General features: G+C 34.9%; 1 protein-coding gene across 4 annotated transcripts in view; it reads right to left on the reverse strand.

The window, feature by feature from the left end:
• WRN (WRN RecQ like helicase) overlaps positions 1-25144 on the reverse strand; it is a 152321-nt gene that overhangs the window by 52874 nt on the left and 74303 nt on the right. For all 4 annotated transcript variants that reach the window (XM_074383899.1, XM_010348683.3, XM_074383900.1 and 1 more), the window contains 6 exons: positions 22485-22591; positions 12633-12820; positions 8323-8497; positions 4116-4297; positions 1354-1455; positions 981-1073 (listed from right to left, as the gene is read on the reverse strand). In XM_074383899.1, coding sequence (XP_074240000.1) covers positions 981-1073; positions 1354-1455; positions 4116-4297; positions 8323-8497; positions 12633-12820; positions 22485-22591 — 847 coding nt within the window. The remainder of the gene's footprint in view (positions 1-980; positions 1074-1353; positions 1456-4115; positions 4298-8322; positions 8498-12632; positions 12821-22484; positions 22592-25144) is intronic.

The following is a 25144-nucleotide window of genomic DNA, read 5'->3' on the forward strand; positions in this document are numbered from 1 at the left end:
CTTTTGATAAGTATACATATATATTTAGGATGATGTCTTCTTGGTTGTAATGATTAATATAATGCATCAACTTGGCTAGCCTATGACGTCAATTGTTTGGTCAAACACTAATCTAGATACTGCTGTAAAATATTTTGTAGACGTGATTAACATCTACAATCTGTTGACTTTAAATATACAAGATTACAGTCAATAACGTGGGTGGGTCTCATCCACTCAGGGGCAGGACTAAAGAGCAAAAACTAGGTTTTCTAGAGGAGAAATTCTGCCTCAAGACTGCAACATCACCTCTTGCCTGAGTTTCCAGCCTATTGGCCTGCTCTACCAATTTCAGACTTGCTAACCCCCACAGTTTCGTGAGCTAATTCCTCAAAATCAGTCCCCTCATCCCACTTTCCCCACATCTGTTTTCCCTTCCCCTCCCCATACATATATACATAATATCAACGGTCCTGCTTCTCTGGTGAACTCTGACAGGTACAATGGTGAAATGATCCTTTTACATCATATAATATCCTTCTTTATTCTGATAATATTCTTTTCTCCAAAGTCTCCATTGTCTGATATTAAAGTAACAACTCCAGCTTCCTTCTGATTAATGTTTTCATGGAATGTAATGTTTCATTCTTTTTTAAACCTATCTATATAATTAGAGTGGATTTCTTATGGACAACATACAGAACAAGGTCGTGTTTTTAAACCAAGTCTTACAACTTACGCCTTTATATTATATAAATATAATCATTTATATTTAATATAACTATTGATATATTTTGATTTAGGGCTACCATTTCATTGCTTTATCTATTTTTTTTTAAGCAAAACACTTTAATATTGTTTGCTTTCTCTTATATCTAAATGCATTCACTAATTTGTTTAAGAAACTGAAATACCTACCATTCAACAAAAATTCAGTTAAACATGAAAAGGAAGAGAAACAAAGACTTTTAGAATGTCCATCTATAATAAGAAATCTTTACCTGGACCTGCAGTTATCACAGCATTTTTCAGTTCCCGTAATTCCCAAGGAGGCTTTTTGTACTTGTTTGTCCTCAAAATGAGACAAGATGATTCTACCCAAGACAGAATTTTAAATTAAATAAAAGAACAAAAACATATATGTTAAATTCATTCCTGAAAATAATGAGGGAAAATCATCATTAATTGATCCACTTGGGACCTCATTATTTGACTTTAGTTTACTAAGGCACAAAGAAGTTTGCCTTAAAAATTCAGCACACATGTAACATCAACAAAATATTTTTTCAAAATACTTATATTTAGCAAAACCATTTTCTTAAAAGAGCATCATCCACAAATCCATGTTACTGGCATAAAATAAATAATACATACCGTCTCCTACACCTGCTAGAATGAAGATATTTTTCCATCTTTGACATCATCTTTAATTTGTATAATCGAAACGTCTCATCACGTATCTCAGCAAGGAGGCACCTGCCAATTAAAAACATCACAGGAATATGTAAAACTGTACTGGCAACTTTCTTTTTATTTACTTATTACTGTTTATTTTTCATAACCTATAAAACTCACATCCCATCAAGATAAAAACATTTCTATCATCTCAGAAAGTTCTGTTGTATTCCTTTCCAGTCAATGCCCCCAACAAGAGGTAAACATTTTTCTGATTTTACAAAAATTGCTTTTGAAAAAATTCTACCTGTGTCCAAGTGTCAGTTTGTTAGCTGCTTTGAAAAATCATAAACTCTGAAGTTCTTCATTTCGATTTACATGTCACACACTTTTCGGCCTCAAACAAGGCTTCTATAATTTATTAATTTTTACTTTTTCCCAGTAAAAAGGCTATGCTTTAATTTATTTTGTATAAGAAACTAAAATCATTGACGTAAGGAATACTGAAAGAAGCCCAAATTTGAGCCTTTACCTTTATCAGCTCTTCAGGACTTCTCACCCTCCAAAACTGTCTCTTAGTATTATGGGTTATTATGGGATACCAATAAAGTATTAGAATTAAGTTCCTTTCTCAATCAATTATAACTGATTAGTTTGCCATATCAAATTTATTCAAAATTGTTAAATAACATTAAAGAGATGTTTGCTTTTTTAAAGTCAATGTTGCCATAATTCATTGTGACTCTGTTAATTTCTAGTCTTCTGTGAAGAAAGCCCAGGAATATCAAATAGCAGATGACAACAATCTCCCAAATAGCTTTGCATATCTTTGCAAGAATAAATAAAAATCTGTGTTAACTAGGTTTCAGATATTTCAAAAGAAAACACAATTTACTTATAATGTCTAAGGGACAGCATTAGTAAAATCCTCATCAAAATAGACTTCACTCACTAATATTTTGACTATTCAACCTTCTGACTGATTAAATATCTCTGTATAATTCTCAAGGAGTTCTGGAAAGTCTGAATATACAAAAGATCTGTTATTCAAAAACATTCTTGTCATCTGAAACCACCAGCCACCATGACCTTCCATGTAATTATCCCCAAAATCTCTTCCGACAGTTCACCCTAGCTCCTAGATTAACCATATACAGTTTCTCCTTACCCACGGAGGATACATTCCAAGACCTCCAGTGGATGCCTGAAGCCACAGAATAGTACCAGATTCTATATGTAGTCTATTTTTTTCTGTACATACATATCAATGAAAAAGTTTAATTTATAAATTAAATATTTTTAATTATATAAATTAGACACAGTACTCTTGTGCTTTGGGGCCACTCTGAAGTAAAATAAGCATTATTTGAACACAAGCACTGCGATATTGCAACAAGTGACTAACAGACAGAGTAAATACAATGTGAATACACGAGACAAAGAGATGATTCTAAGGGAGTTCAAGCCGACTGAGTAGGATGGCATGAGATTTAATTACACTACTCAAAACCACCAGTGATTTAAAACTTATGAATTGTTTAATTCTGGAATTTTCTATGTAATATTTTGAATGTGATTGCAAGTTAACTAAAACTACAGAAAGTGAAAATACAGATAAAGGACTGAAAATCACTACTTGGTAAATACCACACACCATTAAACATTCTCACTACTCAATGCAATTTCCCTTCATAACACTTAACACAGTTATAATTTTAAATACGTCGCATGATTCCTTTTTAAAAACTTTTGATTGTCAACATTTTCAAACACGAAAGGAGAAGAGTAAAATGAAGCCTATGTATCCACAGTTATGTGATTCTCTAAAGAATTACCATTGCCATTATACCGAGTTCTATGAAAGCAGGTACTTTGTTTTTCTTTACTATTATATTTCTAACAGATAGTATAGTTCATGGAACACAGTGGGCACTCAAAACACATTGTTTAATGATGCATAAAAACAAAAACTGTAGTGGGAGGCACTCTCTTATCATTTTACTAAAATGACCTAATATGTCCATTCAACATCTCAATTCATTCAGCTACACAAAGGTGTATCTGAAAATCCTTGCAAGATGAAGTTTTCCTTTACAATAAAAATCTCACAGAACTTAAGTGCCAAGAAAATACTTGTTGCCTACTTAAGTGGAATGGTTCTCCTGTACTTAAATACTGAATACTTAATATTTATTTATGGCAGTCTATCAGTGCAGTGCAACACAATGATTCACATACAGTCAAGGAGACCTGGTATGGTCTAATGGAACTAACCAAGGAAACAAATGGTAAAAACAGTCAAACAGGGATTTGGAGAATTCCTCTGGTATAATCACCACTGTAGCATGGGAAGAAACAATCAGTAACAAAATCAATGGTAGCTGAAGTAATTATAGCTGAAGACATCCCAACCTGAGAGGATCTGAGGAGAGGAAAAGAATCTGTTCATTAGGGCACAATTGTGGAAAGTATTCCTCAGGATCTCTGTTACAACCCCAAGTATTGTCCTGATTTAGTTAATTTCTCACACTAAGGTATGCTGAAATTAGCTCATCTCCTCCAAGTGGCAACTATTACCACAAATGTTCTTCTTACATGGCCTCTGGATTTGGGGAGGTTTTTTGACTTTAAATGCCCTCACTAATTACTTGGAATACTGGAAATAGCCTCAAATACTTTTGAGGTTTATATGGAAAGAAAGAAAGAAATCTGCAAGAGTAAAAACAGTAAATGTTTTTTACCTATTTAGGTTAATGTCTGCTGGAGCCCAGAGGACGTGACAAGAACTTTGAAGTCCATCGCGACCAGCTCTACCAATCTCCTGATAATATGATTCCATTTCCTTAGGTGCACCGTAATGAATGACTTGGCGAATGTCAGCTTTATTAATGCCCATTCCAAAAGCTATGGTAGCTATCACACACTGAGAATAAATCACAACACAGTTTGACAAACATATTTAGCAGAACTAAAGCCTTACATCTATACCTTTTTGTAAGAAAAATTTGTTCATTAACTTAAATCCCTGGCATAAAATGGAATTTAATGTGATTTCAACCAATCATTTATAGATTATCTGCCCAATTTACAAGTTAAGGACTGGTGAAATCCCATTTCTAGTCCTAGAAATGGGATTTCTGTTTACTCTCTATAAAAATTATAAATTATAATTATAAAAAATTATAAATAAAGTGGTTTATCTGAACTCCTATGAATACAAGACACAAAAGATACTCAAAATATTTACTGTATTAAAGAAAACTTTTATATTACAATGAAGTTTCAAGTGTCCTTAACTGATTGAAGAGTATCTTAACATTTTATTAATACTAATCTAAGATGGAAGCTTCCCATTAAAGATAGTGGGATGAAACATGATGCATTAATCTCTGCATCTTTAAGAGGATAAAATTGATAGAATGTCTCAAATGTATGAATATACTAAGATAAGTTTACACAATTGTGGGAAATTTTAGGGAAGAATTAGTGATACGACATAGAAAATACTTTTTTAAAGTATTAGCAATAAAAATACCAATAGATAAGAAAGGAAAATAGCCATAAAATACTACATGGCTCAGAGATTATAAAAGGCACTTACAGAGTAATAATTATGTAAATCTTACACACCGATTTAGCCAAAATTATGATATAAACATAATAGGAGAAAATGTTAAATATGTTGCATATAATTTTAAATATGCAACATATTTAAAATTCTAACTGTGTTAGAAATACATGGATAAGGTAAGAAAAAAGGACAGTAAAGAATGTGAAAGAGAGCTAAACTTTCATCTTTTGAATAGATAATGTGTACATCTAACACACAAATAAACAAAAAATTAAGTAGGAGCCATTTAAGTAAATTATGGCAAGATATAGTGGTAAGCTTCAAAAGAATCAGCTAAAAAGGTTGAGAGTGGAACATAGAAGTGAGGAAGGCATGAGGCCTTGAAGCTTTTCACTGTAAGCACAGTAGCCCTATTTGCATGCCATTTAATAAAGAAAGATTACATGCTAAGATGGACCAGGAATATCAATGAAAGAAAAAAGAAGGAAGAAAAGAAAGGAGGGAGGAAAAGAGGAAAATGCTGAGTAAGTAAATTTAAATTTAGGAATGAATATCATACTAAGTAAAAGCTTTGACTGAGTAAGACTCAGCAATTTTGCTATATTTATGAGTGAATAAGCAATACAATAATAATTCTGATTTTCATTATATGATATCATTTTTAGGTGAGATTAACCTATTTTACAGACATGATATTCAAACCATGCTTATAAACTCTCAGGTGTAAAGATATTTTATCAAATAATTCATTCACAACATCATTCCTAAAAGGAAAGGATTCAGGCATCTTGAAATGGAAAATGAAACACAAAAAGATACAAAACTAAAAGTGAGAATTAAAAGTAAGAATGCCTATCTACATGCAAATGTGGTTGGATCTGGTTATAAAAATAAGAAAGAAAAGTACACTTTTTCTAAAATTATAAAAGAAAATCTAAGATTCTAAGCATCACTCAGTCTAAGACATTAAGAGCTACAGATTTCACCTCCATTTTTAGACCCACACTAAGGTATGTATCAACTGTAAAAACATAGCAAAGTGATTATCTAGAATTCTATACATTATGCATCAGTAGATATTCAATGCTCAGTAGCAAATAATCAATTGTAAGAGCACATGACTATTCTATATAGATGATGCAACATATTTTCATCATCTTCAGAAAGTGTCTGAGAACTTTCAATGCAAATATGAAGCTTGTGAATTCTTTATAATGTCAAAGAAGTACATCGGGCCAGCTGTCAGATCAAACAGAATATCTGATACCAACCTAGGGAGAAAAAAACAATACCAATTTTTTTATTTTTGTAATGTGGATAAAAATGTGACATCTTGCCATAGAAAGGGAGAACAGAGTAACACATACATGCACATACTCTTCCAGAAATTAGGTGTAATTAATGATCACTGTGAAGTTTCCTAAGCCATATTTCAAAGCATTAATGTTTTCATGAAGCTGTGTATCGGTAGGAAAATCAGTTGCCTCCAATAAAGTCTCTTGTCACAACGTAATTCAAATCAAGTTTGTATTCTTTCATGTTCTGGGAGATGTTTTACTTTAAATGAATAATTACTAATGCATTAAAATAGAAGAAATTGAAGATTGATTATTAAGAGCAGTAGCAGCAGCAGCTAATCAATTTTATCTGACAATATTGAAGAGACTGAAACAACAGAACAAAAATATAAACACTGAAGAATTTGGACAAAATTTCTATTCTAAACAGCTGTGAATAGTATTCCTATCTTTGGGAAGAAGGAAAAGAGAGACCAGATGCTTTCAGGCAGGTATGCATTACAGCATGACTATGTGTGGTGAACTTTCTAGAGAGTGAATATGAACATACTTAAGATAAGCTTTTCAACATTAGCTGAGGATGGGTAACAACTTGGTATCAGAAGGAGAGATGGATAGAGAGGAAATGGATGACCAATGGGACAGAAAATGCCAGAGCTGAAGTTAAATCCCTAACTTCAGAAGAGGGCTGTTCCCTGGACTTAAGAGTGACAGAGTGTGGATTTCATGCTGACAGTGTCAAGTTGTTGACTTAAACCTACTTATGTGCCTTGAACTTAAATCCTTTCAAATATTCTCTATGATACCCACTGAGCCAGTCCAATCAGGACAGGAATCTCAACTGCAGAATTTCACAATAACTGCATCGATCCCCTTCCCTTCTTCAGTTTCTCTTCTTCAAATCAGTCCAACTTATTGCCGCCAGTCTACTGTTTCTATAATCCTATTATCTTGTTGAAAAACACAGAGTAATATATCATGATGGTTTTCAAATGATTCTCCGGCACTCCAAGGATTGTAAGACCCCAACAGGGACTGTCCTCAAAGTTTGGAGGCTCTTGGAACTCCTCTTCCCTCACATCAACTTCAGCCAGAGTTATTCTACTTTAATTCATTTTACCTATTACATAAAATTTTATTTAAACTAAAAATTCTAAGGCTAAAGCACTCAGGGAAAACTACAGGTGTATGACACCAAGCCCAGACTGCTTCTTTGCCAGTGTTAAAGCCATCTATAACCTGGCCAACCAACCCATTCAACTGTCCTCCCAAGTCTCTTTTTTTTTTTTTTTTTTTTTTTTTAGACGGAGTTTCGCCCTTGTTACCCAGGCTGGAGTGCAATGGCGCGATCTCGGCTCACCGCAACCTCCGCCTCCTGGGTTCAGGCAATTCTCCTGCCTCAGCCTCCTGAGTAGCTGGGATTACAGGCACACGCCACCACGCAAAGCTGATTTTTTGTATTTTTAGTAGAGACGGGGTTTCACCATGTCGACCAGGATGGTCTCGAACTCTCGACCTCGTGATCCACCCGCCTCGGCCTCCCAAAGTGCTGGGATTACAGGCTTGAGCCACCGCGCCCGGCCCCCCAAGTCTCTTACAGTTTCGTCCTGCCTCTTTGTCCATACTTTGTGCCATTCCTACCCCACATTCTCATTCCCTCCAACCATTCCAAACAAGTCACAATTTCCTGAACCCAGTATACACTCTCATAAAGTATCTCTGTACCTGCTAGTCCTTCCTGTAATTCTAAACCAATTTGTTTCCCTCATCACCTACTGGCCTGGCATACTTGCACAACTTTTCTTTACATGTTCGGACTCCAATTGCATTTTCCCAGATGGACCATCCCCATTGCACAAGTACCTCGACAGAGCTAGTGCACCCTACTCTGTGCACCTAAGCACTAGGGACAGGCTGCTGTTTATACTAATCTGCAAGTTTGTTCTTCCACGTTTATCAGAGGGACTGCTTTTTGTTCAACACAAAGAAGTATTCAATAAAGACCTGGAAAATAAACACTTGAGAAATATCTATCTCCATCTGTGAGCAACAGAGAGCAATGATGACTGATCCTCATACCTGAATTTCATCTCTCAAAAACCTATGATGAGTGTCTTTCCTTTTGTTAAAACTCATGCCCGCATGGTATGTTTCACAGGATAGTTGCAGTTTCCTAAGTTCAGCTGTAACTTGTTCTGTCATTTTTCTGGAAGGGCAGTAGATGATTGTTGGACCTTCAAATTCCCAGCGGGTACTAAAGAAAAAGAAGAATAAAAGAGCAAATGTATATACTCTATGCTTCACACCAGTTTTGGTTTTATCTTATTTCATTTTTCCTTTCTATTTTCTAAACAAAAGACTAAAGGAAGAAAGTCTATCAAAAATAATGATATATTTAAGTGCATGAAAATTTAAAACATTATGGAGAATCAAATGTGCAAAAAAATTGTGTGAACACCCCAAAATTCAGTTTTGACTGTTTTTGTTCAAATTAAAGCTAAAACCAGAAACATATTTATTTGTTTCAGTCAAAACCTTGATAAAAACTTATAAACAAAAGATAAAAATACTTTGGGGAATGGAAGGAGCCAAACTGACAATTAGTCTGGTGAGGGTTTACATGGGAGTATGTACAAAATTTGTTACACTGTTCTTATTCTCTCTTACAATAATAAAGAAGAGTTTCTAAACATTTACTAAAGCAAGAGCTTTCTTACAATATTGAAAGATTGCTTTTACAGTTCCAAGAAGTATTTACTAGTAATCTTGAGAAAATGTTTTAGAAAACATCTATTAGAACGTCTGTTGCAAAAACTTGTGCTCCTTTATTAAAAGTGTAAACAATTTCTGTAGAAGTATAAACAATTTCCATATTCTATTTCCACAGAACATTTTACTTAATGTCTAAAAATATTCATTTACATAAATACATTCATTTATGCTGCAATATAAAAATATATATATTCTATTTTAGATTTAGGAAAAGTTATTTATTTTAAATGCATATAACCTTTGATCTAATTTCAATTTTAGGATTTTAGGATTCTAATTACAAAAATATTTGCTTACCAGTCAAAAGATAAATGTAAACAAATATTCACAGCAAAACTATAACAGTAAAAAGTCATCTAAATGTTCATCATTAGGTACATTGATACTATGGGATATTAAGCAAATGCTTAAAAATTAAACATTAAAAAAATTATAAAACCTTTAAAGACTATGGCAAAAGCCACCAAAAACTTACGCAGAGGAAAAAAGGCAGTAATTTCACTGTAAGAGTCATACTGAATAATCTGCTCAAAACTATTTTTGACAGCAACCAAATAGGCTTCAATATCAAAAATTCACAGTAAACTACTTAATGGAGAGAAAAAAATATAAGGTTTTTTTTAGTGTATGAAAAGCTTATTTTAAGGCAGGGTGTGGTGGCTCATGCCTATAATCCCAGCACTTTGGGAGGCCAAGGCAGACCGATCACCTCAGGTCAGGAGTTTGAGACCAGCCTGGCCAACATGGTGAAACCCCACCTCCACTAAAAATATAAAAATTAGCAGAGCATAGTGGTGTGCACCTGTAATCCCAGTTACCAAGGAGGCTGAGGCAGAAGAATCGCTGCAACCCAGGAGGCAGAGGCTGCAGTGAACTGAGATCACACCACAGCACTCAAGCCTGGGTGTACAGCAAGACTCCATCTCTCAAAAAAAAAAAAACATCTTATTTTAAAAACATGTTTTCAAAGAAGAAAGAACTACTCATCAAAACCTGGATATTGTAATATACTATATATTAAGGCTCTCATTTAAGAAAACACAGTATATGGAAAGATAGTAAAGATACTTTAAATGAAATAAAATTTGCAGAAATAATGGATATACTATGCAACTATTTCTGTACCAACTTAACAACAACAAAAAACCGCAAGTGTACATCTGCAGAGTTGTAGAGTCAGAGAAAAGAAGTCTATATAACTAAATGCCAAAATACCAACAGTGACCACAACTGAGGAATGGAATTGAAAAACTGGAGCCCTTTTCAATCTATATGCATCAGTGTTGTTCAAATTGATATTGACCATGTATCGCTCTTTTTTTAAAAAGGTGGAAAATACATAAAAATTTGAAGTTATGTAACAGATAAAAGAGTAAAAATTCCTTTTACAAAACGAGTCATTACTATGCCAAGTGATTTGCTAAAGACTGTTATTTCTTCTTAATTTTCCGAGGGGGGAAAAATTAAGGGGAGAAATTCTAATCTAATCTAATTAACCACTAGATTACGTAAGAGAGGTTTGTCTATCTCATTTAAATGTATTATGAATATATTATAATTAAGACTTTAACAAAATAAGGTTAGTTTAAGAAACACCTTAGCTCGATGGATTTAAAAAAATGTAAATACTGAGGCCAAGTGCAGTGGCTCACACCTGTAATCCCAGCACTTTCAGAGCTTGAGACGGGCAGATCACAAGGTCAAGAGATCAAGACCATCCTGGCCAGCGTGGTAAAACCCCGTCTCTCCTAAAAGTACAAAAATTAACTAGGCGTGGTGGTGCATGCCTGTAGTCCCAGCCCAGGAGGCTGAGTCAGGAGATTCATTTGAACCCGGGAGTTGGAGGTTGCAGTGAACCAAGATCATGCCATTGCATTCCAGCCTGGTAAGAGAGAGAGACTGACTCTGTCAAAAAAAAAAAAGAAAAGAAAAGAAAAAAATGTTAATACTGATAAACAAAGGAATTTGGCAAAATTCAAGGGAAGAAGATGGCAATGATGCTCTAAAGCCTTAATTAGCTTCCACCTCACTGTTCATTAAGAGGAAAATTTTTGTTCATCTAAGACCTGCAGAAAGCGTTCTGACTCTCAATGGTTTCCTGCTATCATAAGTCTTCTTAGAGGATTAAAAATGGGTACAAAAATCTTTCCTCACATGCTTTAAAAAAAAATCATATTAAATATCAAGATCTTTGATAATGCTGAATGTTACACTGAGTCTGGTCTTTATTCCCTAGTAAAAAGTTCCAGAAAAGGATTCCAGAATTAAGTATGTGTTTTCAGACTATAATTTTTAAACTGTGCACAGAAAGCAACAAGGTGCACTGGGGAGGGAGGATATCTGTTGGGGAAATTATAATAGCCAGGACTAAAAAGTAACAAATACCTCAATCAGTAGATTCAACATGAAAAACAGTGAGAAAGAAACATTTGCATGGGATATTTTAAGAGGATCACGGTATCAGAAAAACAGGAGGACAATATTAAACACAAAAAAGGGAAACTGCTTTAAAAAGGAAAGTGCTGCCAGGCGCCGTGGCTCACGCCTGTAATCCCAGTGCTTTGAGAGCCTGATGCAGGCAGATTATGAGGTCAGGAGTTTGAGACCAGACTGGCCACCATGGTGAAACCTCTTCTCTACTAAGAAATACAAAATTAGCCAGGCGTGGTGGTGCACACCTGTAATTTCAGCTATGGAGACTGAGGCAGGACAATAGTTTGAACCCAGGAGGCAGAGGTTGCAGTGAGCCAGGATCACACTACTGCACTCCAGGCTAGGTGACAGAGCAAGACTCTCTCAAAAAATAAAATGAAATAAAAATTATAAACTTTTCACTAAGCAGATATCAGAAAGTAAAGCTCAACAAAACTTCTTAACATATATATATATATATAATGCCTTTAAACAAAATAAACAGAAAAAAAGTACTAATGACAGTTTCCTCATCAGTAAAATGAAAATAATATGTAACTTACTGAGCAGTTATAAGGATTAAATTAGATTACTTATATAAAGTGCCTATGATAGTCTCTGAAACACAATACAGGCTCCAATGTGTTTGTAGGATAACTTTCCTAAGCTTCTTAAGACTGAAGTTAAGTAATCAGTAAACTAGACATAATTCAGATGAGTCATTTTATGTTTGCTTGTTTACTTGTCAATCATTAAGAGTATATGTCCTAGCCAGGCACGGTGGTGTGAACCTGTAGTTCCAGCTAGTTGGGAGGCTGAGAAGAGGACTGGTTGAGCCCAGGAGTTTGAGGCTGCTGTGGGTTGTGATTACATCACTGCACTCCAGCCTGACGACAGCGAGACCCTGTCTCTATAAATAAATAAATGAAATTTAAAAAAATAAAAATACATAATATATGCTCTGTTTAAGCAAGAGAATGGGGCATTAAGCTATCAGAAGAATTAGTTTCTGCTTTTAAAAAATAGACTATTCTCAATCACTGAACTGATTATATAACAACATGCTTGACTTGAACCAAAACTAGGTGGAATTTGAAATGTTAAATATGCATTAGAAGGAAATCATAAATAACATAAAATACCTAAGTTGTTAAAAAAAGAAAAAGGAAATCATTACCAAAATTCATCAATCATTAAATCCTTACTTTGTTTTTCTGACAAGAAATGGCTTCAGATCCTGAAGGATATTCCCTGTTTTTCGTCCAACTTCTAAATACAGGTTTGGTCGATCAAAACCAGTACAGGTGATCTGAGGATTTTTCAGATTTAAGCAAGATACAATGTCTTGCTGGATTGAAGAACTTGCAGTAGCAGTAACGGCAACAATTGGAACCTGAATGAAGTAAAACTGATATTTAAAAAAGGAGAGAGCTCATTCATTCCCGATTATGTCTATTGCTTTCTTACAAAAAGACTGGTAAGACATCGGTCAGATGTACAACGTCAAAGACGCAAATGTAAAGTTTTTTTGTAAAGAAAAAATCTCCATACTAACTTGTTTTTCAGCCTTCTGGATACAATATTTATTTTTTTAAAATCAGAAATCATTTAAATAAAACACTAAATCCACAAGGTTTCCAAATGCAATTTACCTTGTCTTATTAAATTAAGCCTACTTGTTAGCTATCTACTTCTCCATTTATTATTTTTCAACATTTATTACATTTGAAATAGTGCTGATACAAGCAGGGGGTATATTATGCCTTATATTTGATTCATATATGATTCACAAATGATAAACACTTCAATTCACAGAAAATCTAACTATGAAAACAATTAAGTCTTTTTTTTTTTTTTTTTTTTTTTTGGCCTCCTGTTAAATATATAGACAGCTTTCACAAATCTAGAAGCAAAGCTCGAATGACCTGGATAACCTCTCTTCAGTTGTACTGAGATAATCAATAACATACTATATATAGGAAAAATGTATAAATAAAACATGTATTATTAATTGACTTGTCAGCAAGGACTTCTTGACTGAATTGGCAGACAGAGCAGGAGTCTCAGCAGTTACCAGGAAACACATGAGTATGTCATCTTCCAGAAATTCTAAGGTACGGTAACAATATGCCTCTCCAAAATCTAGATTTCATGTTTTTGTCCTGATTATTATAGAAAGTTACACTTAACTATGGTATTAATTTATAATCACAATAAATGGACTGTCTTACAGTTGTTTCCAAATTGTCACCTGTTCTATCATCAAGAATATAACTGTCTTGAAAATATTATTTTTGGCTCATGACAAATACAAGAAACAATATTCTCATAAAATAGCTTTTCAGATGATCTGCATCTATTTTACAAACAAACTATAGCAATTATCTTGTATATAACAATTTACCAATTTGCAAAGAAGAAATTATAGAGTATGACTCAAAATTAAAACAAAATCAATTTATTAAAAATTATAAACTACTTTTTTTTTTTTTTTTTGAGACGGAGTTTCGCTCTTGTTACCCAGGCTGGAGTGCAATGGCGCGATCTCGGCTCACCGCAACCTCCGCCTCCTGGGTTCAGGCAATTCTCCTGCCTCAGCCTCCTGAGTAGCTGGGATTACAGGCACGCACCACCATGCCCAGCTATTTTTTTGTATTTTTAGTAGAGACGGGGTTTCACCATGTTGACCAGGATGGTCTCGATCTCTTGACCTTGTGATCCACCCGCCTCGGCCTCCCAAAGTGCTGGGATTACAGGCTTGAGCCACCGCGCCCGGCCATAAACTACTTTTACAATCATTATAACTTTACTGAATTACAAATTATCTCCAAACTCAAATTTTTTTAAATCAAATTTTTTTCAAATTAAAAAAATTAAATCAAAATTAATGTGACTACATAATGAGCATCATTTTTGCATTTTGTGAAACTATTTTAAAAGGCAACCCCAAAATTAATTTCATTATTTTTGGCTTACAGTCAGATTGTTCTCTGAATTTATAGTGCCTGCCTAGAAACTTAAAGATGTACAAGCTAATCTATAAAGAGACTGGTTTCTCTAATCAAGCCCTAACATGGGTGTACCTCTGTTAATACACAGGTAGTAACAAATATAAAGCTGAGAATAAGGAAAGTTTAAAAAGCAGAAGTTCTTAAAATATGCACATTCTCAATCTCACAATAAAGCATTTTCACCAGTTTAAGTGTTTTAGTCAAATAATTTATATAAATGCACTAATGAAATACTTGTTTAATTGCATATTAAAAACAGTGTTTTTCAGGATATAGTCTACGTAAGAAAAGAGGGTTGGGTTTGTTTCTAAGCAATATAATGTATAAGTGGACAGGTAATATATTTATGAAAATAAGGAAATACGCGTGAAACATGACAAATCTTTAAGAAGTTAACAGAAAAACCAGGCAAAAGAATGGCCCTATAGTGGAAAAAATCTGTCTTGGAATGAGATTGGCTGAGTTGAAATCTTGTTTTTGCCACTTACTAGATGTGAGATTTTGAGCTCTTTATTTAACTCACTAAGCTTTGGTTTCCTCATCTATAAAATGGCTACAATAACAGTGCCAATCTCATAAAGTTGCGGAGATCAAGTGAGATAAAACATGTAAAGTGTCTGAACATAATGCATGAAATATAGTAAGAACTCAAAATGTTTCAACTATTTCAAATATTGTAAGTGCAATAATTGAAAAAAACTCTATATAAGAACTCCAGAGACCTGAGTACTACTCCCAGATTTGCAACTGACATTTGTAAGGGCTCAGTTTTTTTCAGCCCAAAAAATGAGATGGAGAGGGCTATATGATCTGTTAGACCCTTCCAACTTAAAAATTCCTATCTTGCTACCAGAAATTCCCTATCCCAGCAATCTGGTAACAGTGAAAATCACTATAAATTTACTCTTTTGCCTCAACACTCTAGAAAGTTACAGCTAAGAATGTTGCTTATGCAATTAGAAAATAAAGTAACAGAATATATTAAAAATTAATGATAAACTTCTACTTCAGGAATGAATAGAACCTTTTCTCTTATAAATATATGGTATTTTATGACATTAAAAATATATAAACTAGAGTGAAGCTTAAAAACAACATACAGGCAGGCTATGATAAGGGTGAAAATACATCCTCGTTTGCCGGAACATTCTCAGTTCATGCCTGCAGTCACGGCATAATTACTAACAGCTTGAACGCTTTAATTTTCAGAAGGAAACTGCTTTGGGTAACAAATTATACTGCCACTTACTTCTTAACTCACAAATGTATTCTTTAAGTTGGTAGGTCTTAATTTCTTTTTTAACAGGCATCAAGTTTTGCTAAATCAAACAACCAAATATAAATTAATCTTATGACTATAAATTTAGGAAGATCTTAAACATATACTTCAATGATATAGTGCCCATAGATTGAGAAAATTATAAATATTCCACCAGTTTCTAAATACAGGTCATGTGACTAATTCTAACTTTGTACTCCATAACATCACACATACTTCATTCATTCATTAACTCGTTCCAAATAGTTATTGAGTACCTCCTATGTGTTAATCTTTGTGATAGGTACTGGGGAGAAAGTAGTGGAAAACCCCCACATGTCTCATAGATTTCACAGTTCCTCTAACTTGAAATGTAAAGAACTTTAAGACTGATACAAAGCTTTCTGCCTGGCTGTTCTGTCTCGAGACTCACTTTGTCTGATTCCCTCCAAATAGGAGTCTTTTTGCCAAACAGCTTAGTGATCTCTGCTGTTTTAGAACTTACTGAAATAATATAGTGCGAAACATTCTAGGTTTATAGCTGTTGTCCTAGTATAACTGGAATCAGAAGGAGAAAAAAAGCACCAAGAGCAGTGAGAAAAAATGATACTACTATAACCACCAGGTGGCATGTCTCACCACTTAGCTAATAAAGAGGGTTCTTGAAAACACCGGGGGAAAAAGCTTTTCTCAGCCATTGCTCGGCCAACACCCTCCCTGCACTGGAGGCTCAACAGAAGGAATGTGCTTTAATCCTCCCAAGAAATGAAAATGATACAATGACGTTCATGGCCAGACATAATAAAAGATTTAATTCAAACTAAAAAATATTTAAGAACTGTATAAAATATTTAAAACTCCTTTAACACAATCCTTCCAGAATCAAAGGCCTATGAAAGGATTACAGAAAGTAATCTTCCTAGTTTCCAAAAGCTTACTTTAAACCATTTTAAATTAATGGAAATCAGTCCTCCAGGTGTACTGTGCCTAGTGACTTTCACCATAGAAATCCTTTCTATCCTATTACATGTACTACTGACACTGTTCATCTTTTTGTATTATTTGTACCACTTCATAATACCGTTTATTGTTTGGTACTGTTACTCCTACTTTTATAGGTATGAATCTAAACTCCTTTACTGAACTATGAGCTACCTGAGGGCAGAAACTATGTTTTATGCCTCTTTCAAATCATTTGCTTTAGAAACTAGCATGATGTCATATGGTGTAGCTACTTATGGCCCAACTCTATACTGCTCACTACCTGTTCTGGAAAGTCACTTTACTGATTCTCAGTCTTCCCATCATAATTCATTCATTCATTCCTTCACCCCATTATATATTGAGCACCTCCTATGAGCCAGGTATTGTTGTAGATTTTATAAACCAAACCATCAAAACCTCCTCCCTACGAAGACTATTCTAGGGAAGGACTCAGAAAATTAACAACATATAACACAGTAAGTTAAACAGTGATAGTGCTATTTGTGAAACAGCAAAGGTTCACGAGGAATGTTGAATGATAGGGGAGGGGGAACTAATTTGATATTTTAAATACAGCAGCCCAGACGGCCTAAATGCAAAGACCTGAGAGAATTAGGGGAAAACATCGTATCGATAATGTGGGGGAAAACATATTCAGGGAGAGGAAGCAGCAGGAGCAAAGCCCAGACGCTGGAGCATGCCTGGAATATCCGAAGAACAACAAGGAGGGTGGTGTGGCTGAATCTGGTGAACAAGGAGACAGGGAGTAGAGTAGGACATCAGAGAGAAAATGGAAGGTCAGTTCACATAAGGCTTGGTAATACATAGTAAGGACTTTTGCTTTATTTAGAGTGAAATGGCATGCTGCTAGATGGTTCTGTGCAAAAGGCGTGATCTATCTGACTTCTATTTTTAAAGTATCACTCTGGATGCTATGTTGAAACAGAATGAAGGATGGGAAAGGTGAAAGCAGGAGACTCTAAGGATATGGTGGCTTGTACCAGGAGAACGGCAGGGATCATGAGAGAAGTGATCTAATTCTGCATATATTCTGAAGAACTCATGAGATTTCCTTACTATTTAAATATACAGTGGAGTGTGAAAAAAGAGGAAAACTGAGGAAAATTTCAAAATTTTGGCCAATGAAGTTGCTACGAACAAGATGGAGGAAAGTGAGGAAAGAGCAGATCTTGAGTGCTATGCAGAGGTCAGTTAGGAAGAGGTTAAGTTGGAGATGCCTGTTAGTCATCTCAACAGAGGCATGTTGAGTGGTTATATAGATGTGTGCCTGTATGTACACACACATATATGTACATATACTCTATTAAATGGCTAAAATGAAAAAATCGTGACAACACCAAATGCTGGCAAAGAGGCAAAAAACTGGATCACTCATATATTGCTGGTATCAGTCTATGATGGAGATATAAATTTGGGAGTTCTCAGTATAGAAATGGTACTTAAAATTATAGGACAGGCATGATGGCTCACATCTTTAATCCCAGCACTTTGGGAGGCCAAGGCAAGGTGGATTACCTGAAGTCAGGAGTTCGAGATCAGCCTCGCCAACATGGTGAAACCCTGTTTCTACTAAAAATACAAAAATTAGCCAGGCATGGTGGGGCATACCTGTAAACCCAGTTGCTGAGAAGGCTGAGGGAGGAGAATCGCTTAAACCCAGGAGGTGGAGGTTGCAGTGAGCTGAGATCACACCACTGCACTCCAGCCTGGGCAACAAGAATGAAATTCCATCTCAAAAAATAAAATAAAACTGTATGTTGGCTGAAATCACCAAGGGAATGAGTGCAAAGGTAGGTCCAAAGACTAAGGTTCCTGGAAGGCCAACATTAAAAGGGCAGAGAGATGAGAAGAAACAAACAGGAGGCTGAGAATAAAGAGACAGTAAGGAAACCAGAAATCCAGGAGTGTATGCTGTCCTATGTGACTACCGAAGAAATAATTCAAGTAGTATGAAGATTTTAATAGCTACCTTGTTGAACCATGATACAAAAATCTGACCCAAGGCAAGCCACATCATTGGAGTTCAATTCACACAGTTTGATTTTCCCTCAATATAAACTTGCTAACTAGTCTTTTTTGTTTGTTCATTCTGTTTTAATATCTGCTCCAACGAAATCTGTGAGATAAGCTAACAAAAGAAACTATTTTTGAGATGCCTCTCAATTTGCTATCTGTAAGCAAGATTAATGAGCAATGAAATCGAACTAGACAATCTACCAAAAGAATAACAAACAATTTCTAATACAGTTTACTCACACAACTGTGAAATCCTGGGCTCAGAGGTCACCACTGCCTCACTACTACCAAGAAAACTTAAACATAAGCCGACTTTATTTATTCATTCAAAATTAAAATAACAGGCTAGAGAACCCAGAAACAGACCCACACAAAGGCACCCAAATGACCTTCAACAAAGGGGCGGACACACCACAGTAGGGGAGGACAGTCTATTCAGTCAGGGGTCTGCAGCAATTTAACAGCTATTGGGAAAACAATGAACCTGGACCTAAACCTCACACCTCATACAAAATGTAACTCAAACTGGATCACAGACCGAAAACATAAAGCTGTAACAATTTTAGAAAAGAACCACAGGAGAAAATCTTCCGGATCTAGGTAGGGCTAGGTGAAGAACACAATCCATAAAAGAAGAAATGACAAATTGGATTTCACTAAAACTTAAAATATTTACTCTAAGAAAGACATGGTAAAAAGAATGAAAAGACAAGCTACAAAGTAAAAAATATTTGAAACCACATATCTGACCAAGGACTCATATCTACAACGTATTTTTTAAACTCTTAAAACTCAACAGAAAAAGCCAGGCACTCCAGTTATATGAGGAATTTCACCAGAAGCAAATTAGCATATGAAAAGACACTCAACATCATCAGCCATGAGAGAAATGCAAATTAAAAGTGAGATGCCACTCAACACCTATCAAAATGGCTAAAATAAAACACAGTTGCAGTAACAAACAGTGGCAAGGATGACAAATCATTCACACACTGCTGATAGGACGTAAAATGGTACAGCCACTTTGGAAAAGCAGTTTGGCAATTCCTTAAAAACTAAAAATATACTGCTGGACATTTATCCCAAAGAAATGAAAACTTTTATATTTTCAAGTTGTTTAACCATTCACCTATTGAAGAACCTCTGAGATACACACAAATGTTCATAGCACCTTTATTCATGATAACCAAAAACTGGAAAGCAACCCAAAAGTTCTTCAACAGGTGAACAGTTAAACTGTGGTACAGCTGTACCATGGAATACTCTGTAATAAAAAAACAGACTTCCGAAATACAGTCATGTAGTACTTAATGGCATTTCAGCTAATGACGGACCACAGACAGAACAGTGGTCTCATAAGATTTTAGGAGCTGAAAAATTCCTATCACCAAGTGATGTCATAGCTGTCATAATGTCTTAGCATAAGGCACTGCTCACCTTTGTGGTGATGCTAGTGTCAATAAACCTACTGCACTGCTAGTCATTAAAAAGTATAGCACATACAATCATATACAGTATATAACTTGATGAATGAGAATAAACAAGTATGTTACTGGTTTACATATTTACTATACCCTTTTCCATTATTTTAGCGTATACTCCTTCTACATATTTATTTTTTAAAGTTAACTGTAAAACAGCCTCAGGCCAGTCCTTCAGGAAGTATCTAGGAGAAGGCATTGTTATCATAGATGACAGCTTCATGCACTTCCAGCAAGACAAGATGTGGTGCAACCTGACCCTGTGTAGGTCTGGGCTGATGTGTGTGTTTGTATTTCAATTTTTAACAAAAAAGTTTAAAAAAAATTTTTAATTTAAAATAAAGGCTTATGGAATACATTAATCAAGGAAGAAAAAACATGTGTACAGCTGTACAATGTGCTCACGCTTTAAGCTAAGTGTTATTACAAGAGTCCAAACTCAAAAAGTTTTTTAGGGTTTATGAAGTAAAGTTACAGTAAGCTAAGATTAATTAATTATTGAAGAAAGAAAATTTTTAAAGAAATATTTAAAATAAATTTAGTGTAGCCTAAGTTATAAAGTCTACAACGTGTACAGCAATGTCCTAGGCCTTCAAACTCACTCATCACTCACTCAATCACCTGGAGCAACTTCGAGTCCTACAAGCTCCATTCACAGGAAGCACCCTATACAGGTATACCACCTTTTATCTTTTATACTGTATTTTTACCGCACCTTTTTCTGCATTAGATATGTTTAGATACACAAATACTTACCAATGTATTACAATTGCTTGGAGTATTTATTAGTAACATACTATACAGATTTACAGCCTAGGAGCAATAGACTCTACCATATAGCCTAGGTGTGCAGTAAGCTTTATCATCCAGGTTTGCCTAAGTACATGTTCAGACAACCATGAAATGCCCTATACACACATTTCTCAGAACATAGCTCTGCTGTTAAGCAACATATGATCACATACAACTTGGATGGATCTCAAGGTAATTACGTTGAGTGGAAAAAACTAATTTCAAAAGGTGACAAATTGTACTATTCCATGAATATAACATTCTTGAAACAAAACTTTAGAGACAGAGACCAGACTTGTGGTTACCAGTAGCTAGGGCTAGGGGTGGGAAGAACGGCTCCAGGGAGCTTTGTGGTAAGGGAACATCTGGTATTCTAACTGCAGTGGTAGTTACACAAATGTACATGAGATTAAACTGTATAGAACAATACATATACATACAAAAGAATACTTATAAAACTAGAGAAGTAGGAATAAACTCTAGATACTATACAAATGTCATATTCCTAGTTTTGATATTGTACTATAGTTATGCAAGATGTTACTATTCAGGAAACTGGGTGAAAGGTACCTAGGACCTCTCTTTTTGTGAATCTACAATTTTCAAAATAAAAAATAAACAGCACTAGTATTGTGGGTTTTTAAACCATTCATGTAAATATGCCATTCATGTACAATATTCATGTAAAAATTTGGTTTTTTTTTTCAGATGGAGTTTCACTTGTGTCGCCCAGGCTGCAGTGCAATGGCACAATCTCAGCTCACTGCAACCTCCGCCTCCTGAGTTCAAGCGATTCTCCTGCCTCAGCCTCCTGAGTAGCTGCGATTGCAGGCACCTGTGACCATGCCCAGCTAATCTTCGTATTTTTAGCAGAGATGGAGTTTCACCATATTGACCAGCTGGTCTTGAACTCCTGACCTCAGGTGATCCACCTGCCTCAGCCTCCCAAAGCGCTGAGGTTACAGGCGTGAGCCACCACGCCCAGCCAAAATTTGCTATTTTTTATAATTAGGGAAGAAAGAGAAATTCTAATACTGAAAGCCTTAATAAAAATATCTGTAGAATAGTTCAAATTTTAGGTTTTCAATGTGATACCAGAAGGCGTAACTGGGCTTTCACAGCATCCTAGAGTAAAAGGACATATTGATGGAAGATCACTGAGAAGACATTAGGATAAATATGGCTCACAGCCTGTTTTGTTATGGCTCACCAGTGAAAAGTGTAACCCTTTACATTTTTAGAGGGTTCCTCCACAGAGAGGAACATGTGATACAGACTAAATGTGGCCTACAAGCTTGAAATATTCATTATCCGGTCTTTTCAGAAAAGGTTTGTCAAGCCTTGTTCTACTGTATTCCTCAATAGACTATATGCCAGCTTTAGAATTTAATAATAAAATAGTTCTCTTTTTACATTATCCATTTGCTCTTTTATAGAGAAGCCTTCAGCTTTTTGACCACTCCCTTTCGGAATGTTAGACTTGGCAAAGCTTACCAATGGGAGTGCTGTCTTTAGGGAGCCCAACTTCCTGAATGAATTTCTAAAATCATGCCCCCACTCAGAAATACAGTGAGCCTCATCCACAGCAATGAGTGTGATACCTATAAGAAAAGAAAAACACATAATGGAAAACATAAAGTTCAAAAGGAAAAAATAAACTCATAAACTCATTTACATCTGCAAAGGAGATGTAATAACCAAAATCAAAGTATTTGGTTCCTATAAAAACATAAGCATAAATACTATCATATTAACGCCAAAAATCATTATTGGGAATAGGGAGAGGGGAGATATATGAATAAAAGGCTTAAGAATTTTTAAAGGAAATATTTATGTATTAATCCAAACAACACATTTATTGGATCTCAGCTTTCATCACTATTCCTTGGAGAGATGAATTGCTTACTGTGACTTTGTCCCCAAAACTATCGCTCATGAACCACCTGCATTTCTCTTTGGTAATATTTGAAATTTTATTCTCATGTGTTAGCTATTAAAAGAGATAAAAAAGAGTCAGCATATTTCTACTGAAATTAACTGCATCGCCATCCATGATTGATCACATATCATATTGCAGAGAGTCCTCTGAAATGCCAGGCTAGGGCACAGGAGGACAGCCACATTTTCTCATGTAAAATGGTATGGGAAGAACTAAACCACGTGATATACAAAGTAGGTAAGAAGAAATGTAAATTGTTCCTTCTTCCTCTAGTAGCTTCTCTACTCTGCCCCCACACCAGACACACACACTGAAAAGGAATCAATAGTGTGTTATAATGCATGTCAGAAAAGGATTTTATTGTAAAATCATCCATTAAAATGTCTTCAGACTTTTCAAAGTAGTGACAGTCCTAACAGTCATGCTTTTGCCCTCAATTAACAAATTGATACATAAGAATAATTTTTTCCTTCAATGAGCATGATCATTCTTTGATACTTCTCTGAGCATTAATAATGTTTGGACACTAGGAGGAAGATGATTAAAAAGCTCTAAAGTCAGACTGCCCAGATGCAAAACCTGGCTCCACCACCCACCATGTGTATTACCTTAAGCAAGTTACTTTCCAAGTCTCAGTCCTCTCACAAGTAAAATGTGGATAATAATAGTATCTAGCATTTTCTAGATGCTCAAAAGGTTAAATTCAACCATTCACATGAAATGCTAAAATAGGGCCTGGCACACACAAAAACGGGGTCAATTTTTAAAATGCGAATACTACTATTATGGTTAATAAATGTTCACTATTATCTAAATACTTTTCTAGGAATAAAGAGACTAATAAAATACAATCCATGGCCTGAGGAGCTCCCAATTCTAAAAAAGGAGACAGACGTGCAAATAAACAATTACAATTCATTGAGATTACAAGCTACAACAGTCCTAAGAGAGTATGGGGGAGAAAGAAAGCCAAAAACAAACAAAAAAACCTACTAAACATGGGCACAAAGTCAGTTATTTGTGTCAAAATTCTCTGGGTACTATTGAGTGGCTGGAAAAAACTCAATATTATCACTCTAATTATGTGGGCTTTAGAAACTAAATCTGAGTGACTGATTTTCTCTTTCACTCTCTCTTTCTTTCCTTCTTTCTTATTCTTTCCTTCCTTTTTTCTCTCTCTCTCTTTCTTTTGTAACTGGGACTACAGCAGGTACCATGCTCAGCTCATTTTTTAATTTTTTTTTTAAGAGACAGGGTTTCACTGTGTTGTCCAGGCTGATCTCAAACTCCTGGGTTCAAGCAATACTTCTACGTCAGCCCAGATTTTAAAGTAAACTGGTTAAAAACAGAAAGGATGGTCTCTTTTATTTTAAAACTTTCCTTTGTTTTAAAAGCTTTAGTTACAGGTTTGACAAACTAGCTTTTAATGGAGCTAAACCTTGTCTCTCGAAATCAATTTAGACAAGCTTTTGCCAACATTCACTTAAGTTAAGTTTGATTGGTAAGGAGCCTCTCTATAAAATTATGTTTGCTGTTTCTGTTAAAAATCCAGACTACTTAAGTAATTTAACATTTACCTAAAAATGAGGAATCTGATTAGCTAAATGTCAGACTGCTGTACAAATAACATCCTGCATATATTCATTTTTGCAAGCATTGTACAATTTCCAGCAACAAAAGGCAAAGGAAAATATTTCAAAAATAATTTTTATTTAATTTATCCCTTCCTATTCAACACTGAGTCAACCAGAGAACACTTTCATCCATCAAAAGCAAAGTATGCTGCTCTAATTATTGCAGTGTTCATAATTCATCCATTACAAAAAATATAAATAGAGAGTTTTAACTACTTGTCAAAAGTATTAAGTATTTGCTTAAATACTTCAGCTTATTATTCATTTAACACGATCACAGAAACAAAGCAAATAGTAAAAACGTACCCAGGCCACTATGGACATAGACCCCAGCTTTTGCAATACAACCCATGAAACTTATATATGGGGTAGTTATGCTTAATCCAAAGTGAAATATTCACAAGAACTTCATATAACCTAATAGAAAATATATCAAATTCATTGTTCATTAAAGGCAAAAAATATAGTATGTCAATAAGGGAGTTTAAGAGCTCATGAATGTACTCATTCTAATATATTTAATGAAATGTTCATTGCTGCCCTCATTCTTTTTTTTTTTTTTTTTGAGGTTAAGTCTTGCT

This window comes from Saimiri boliviensis, chromosome 13 (assembly GCF_048565385.1).
Source record: "Saimiri boliviensis isolate mSaiBol1 chromosome 13, mSaiBol1.pri, whole genome shotgun sequence".
Lineage (NCBI taxonomy): Eukaryota > Metazoa > Chordata > Mammalia > Primates > Cebidae > Saimiri > Saimiri boliviensis.